Source organism: Protobothrops mucrosquamatus, unplaced genomic scaffold (assembly GCF_001527695.2).
Source record: "Protobothrops mucrosquamatus isolate PMUCROS unplaced genomic scaffold, P.Mucros_1.0 scaffold7581, whole genome shotgun sequence".
NCBI lineage: Eukaryota > Metazoa > Chordata > Lepidosauria > Squamata > Viperidae > Protobothrops > Protobothrops mucrosquamatus.
Window position 1 is genome coordinate 3,941 of NW_015393380.1, and position 3,602 is coordinate 7,542.

Consider the following 3,602-nt stretch of genomic DNA (forward strand, 5'->3'; position numbering starts at 1 on the left):
GCAGGTCGGTGGGGTGGGTGTGAATGTGTGTGCGGGTGTGTGGGTGTCCGGTTGGGGTCCAAACTCTGAATCCTCCGGGTCTTTCTCTTCAGCTGCAGAACTCAAAGACGGTCATCCAGTCCAAGGACGCCGTCATTCACGAGCTCAAGGAGCGGGTGGCCTACCTGGAGGCCGAGGTGAGGAAGGGGGCGGCCGGGGGTGGGTGGGCTGTCCATCAGCTTGCACGGGCAGCTCTCCAGGGTGCTGCGTGCCTGGAACAGTGAGGACTAGAACCTTTTCTAAGGGGAAGGGCATAGCGTTGGACCATCCTCCTCTTCTCCCACCACCCACCCCAAAATCCAGGCTGGTGGGCGTTTTAGACAGCTGTGCTCCGCTGCCCCCTGGTGGAGTATTAGGGAACTGCTGGAATCTAGACACACACACATAGTCCCTTAAGAAAAGTTGTGTGAGTCAGAAAATGTGCTTGTGTGTGTGTTGGGGCAGGGGGAGTGCCTATTCCTGGTGGATTGAGCCCAGATTTTGGTGTCTGATGCAGGTGGGAACTTTTGTACAGCACATTAGGCCCCTTGCCAAGACCGTGACATCGATAAGGAGAGAGGAAGGAGGAAAAGGAGAAGGAGGGAGGCAGGAAGGAAGGAGAGGAGGAGGGGGAGAAAGAGCGAGGGAAGGAGGAGAAAGAGGAGAGGAGGAGGGGGAGGAATCAGTTGCAACTCGGTTCCACCTTTGCTTCGCTTCCCGGGGCAAGGAATGTCTCCCTAAAATCCCCCCTTTTTTTTCCTGCATGGAAGAACCTGGAAATGCACGACCGCATGGAGCACCTGATCGAAAAGCAGGCCAACCCCGGCTCCTTCCACGCCCGCACCCGGTCCAAATCGGAGACGGTCAGCGGGTGAGCTTGCCGGGCAGGGGGAGACGGATGCGGCTGGCCTGAAGGTGGCCCACAGCCTCCCCTGCCCTTGGGGACCAGCCGGGGGGGGGGTTTTTCTGGTTGGGGCCAGGGGATGGGGAGAGGGTGTCTTCTTCCGGCTCAGAGAGTTGGGGTTCTCCTGCAGACGTTTCACGACCCAGCTAGGGAACCCCATCAGGGCGAGGGAGGGGTTAGGGTGGGCTGCCTAGGCAAGCAAACCACATGCTTCCTTGCTCTGATGTGATTGCCTAGCTGGGTCACGAAACGTCTGCAGGAGAACCCAAAGGAAACGTTTCAGGAAAAGAAGCTCGGAGAGCACCAAGACCCTCAGAGACCCCCTCCCCTTTCTACGACCAGCTTTTTTTCTATCTGTTTCTCCTCCTTCCCCCTCTCCCTTCTTCCCTCCTTTTCCTCCCTCCCTCCCCTTCTCCAATTCTTCCTTGCTCCCTCCATTTCCTTCCTTCCTCTCTCCCTCCCTTTTTAATTTTCTTCCTCTGCATTCCTTCCCTTTCTTTTTTCCTTCCTTCCTTCCTTCCTTCCTTCCTTCCTTCCTTCCTTCCTTCCTTCCTTCCTTCCTTCCTTCATTCATTCATTCATTCATTCATTCATTCCTTCCTTCCCTCCTCATTCATTTCTTTTCCTCCAGCAAAAGGTTCACCAAGCCGTTGGGACCGAAACCTTTGCCCCTGATCCGAGTCTTGGAAACATGAGCAGGGGATTGGCGACTCCGTCTGGGGAGAAAGACCTGCTGGATGTGGGCTGCCGCCTCTCGTTGATCGCTTCGTTTCCCCCCAAGTTCCTCGCCCCCTCCTGTGCCAAGGGAGGGTGTTGGCACGAACTGGAAGGCCTCCCCAGGCCCTAAAAGCCGGGAATTTTAATCGGGTCGAGGAGGAGGAGGAGGAAGAGGAAATGTGTGACTGTAGAAGAAAGTGGAGCGAGTGGATAGCGGGTTACGTGAGAAACGGACAGTGCCTTTTGAACTGCCAGACCACCCACCCCAATTTCACGGCTTGGTTCTCGTGCAAACTTATTTTGGGGCAGAGAGGGAGAAGAAGGGAAAGGTGCACTGGCGGCTCTTGATTTGAAAATTGGCTTTTTTTCTCTCTCTGCCTTTTGAGCACGAGGCGCTTCCCACTTCCTCCTTCTGTCGTGGAGAAGGCCCCGTGCGCCCCCCCTCCCTCTCCCCAGAATAAAAGGAACCAAGCTAGATCCCTGTTTGCCTAGGGACCCTCGACTCCTGTAATTTAATCTTAGCACCCTTTTGTGTGTCTGTACATACCTGTCTGTGAAATAAATGCGAAAATGGTGTTTAAAGCAGCGTTTCGTTCTTTCTTGCACGGTCTCGCAAATCCCAAGTCGTAGCAAAAAAGAGAAGAGTTGCCGTTTTTGTTTTCAGAGAGAGACCCGTTTCCAAAAATGCTGCTCCGTTCAAGCCTTGATAAAGGGGTAAACACACATTAATAATCCCCTCAAATGCTGCTGTTGAACCACGTTTAAAGGTCAGCCAACTTAGTGATTCCGGGAAACGTGTTTCCTCAGCACCCTAAAGCCGGTTTAGCATTAACGTGGTTCGTTCTTTTGCGTGGGATAAATCCGGCCCCAACGGAGGAGTCAAAAGATTTCCTTGTATTCCAGAACCTTGTTTGTTCTGTAACCAGGTTTGACTGCAGCTCCTGGAGCCTGTTTTGGCATGGCTACAATTCTGTGTTCCGTTTTTGGCTGGATCAAGATGGGTTTTTGGGCTCCGGTCCAGTCAGAAACAGATTCAGATTGGGAGCCTTTGCAAACAAAGCTCAGACGATGCAGGGGGTTGGACTAGATGACCTTCTTAGGTCCCTTCCGTTAATTCTTTTTATAATGATCATTTATTGTGCTGGAATGGCACCCGGCTCCTAACGGGTGGCTCAAAGCAATCCTACCCATGTTCCTTAGCAGAAAAGGGGTTGGGTTTTTTAAAAAAAAAATTGCTTGGGGAATTCTGGGAGTTGAAGTCCACCCATCTTAAAAGTTGCCAAGGTTGAGAACCTGCCTTTTTTAGATAGATAGATAAAACAACCTTTATTGTTATTTTTTTTTACTGTGGGCACATTGGCACACATTAAAAATGAAATTGAGTTGGTCGTTCTCAAAGCACACACATGCACGACACGCATTTAAACATGCTACATACAACACGCTATATAAACCTACACCCTTGTAAATAACATAACAAATATTTTAGCATAAACATCCGGATTATAGGAGGGAAAACTCGGCTGAGGGCTTCAAAAGCAAACCCCCCAAAGTTTTTTTTTGAGGGGGGGACTTTGGGGATCCACTTTCCCACCCAGGCTGCAACTGCCAAAGCCGCCATCAAGGGCCGCCCTGCAAGCAGGGCTTTGCAGGAGTCCAGCCTCAAAAGCTTTGGCAGCCGGGGCGTCGGGGGCTGTGCAACGAGGCACCGCTGGCCGTTGTCCTCCGCAGACCCCCAGGCTTCCCCCCGTCCTCCTCCCCAAGTCAGGGAAGGGAATGAAAAATCCCAACGCTCTGTGTGTGTCTGTGTGTATATAGCTGTTTTTCCAGGTTGGTCATCCGGCGGGCTCAAAGACCCGCGCGGACACCACTCCCGCCCCAAGAGGCGCCTGCGCGCTGGCGCCCTGCTCTGCGGCGGCCGAGCGGCGGCGGCGCGCATGCGCCCCGGGGCGGGGCGGGCCAG

The 3,602-nt window shown here is 53.3% G+C and overlaps 1 protein-coding gene across 1 annotated transcript in view; it reads left to right on the forward strand.

Moving 5' to 3' along the window:
* The window catches only part of LOC107300598 (tuftelin-like), a 4,818-nt gene extending 3,014 nt beyond the window's left edge, over positions 1–1,804 (forward strand). Inside the window, exons 4-6 of the mRNA XM_015829910.2 lie at positions 93–176; positions 789–889; positions 1,554–1,804. Of these exons, the coding sequence (XP_015685396.2) occupies positions 93–176; positions 789–889; positions 1,554–1,617 (249 nt within the window). The 3' untranslated portion in view covers positions 1,618–1,804. The remainder of the gene's footprint in view (positions 1–92; positions 177–788; positions 890–1,553) is intronic.
* The last annotated feature ends 1,798 nt before the right edge of the window (positions 1,805–3,602 follow it).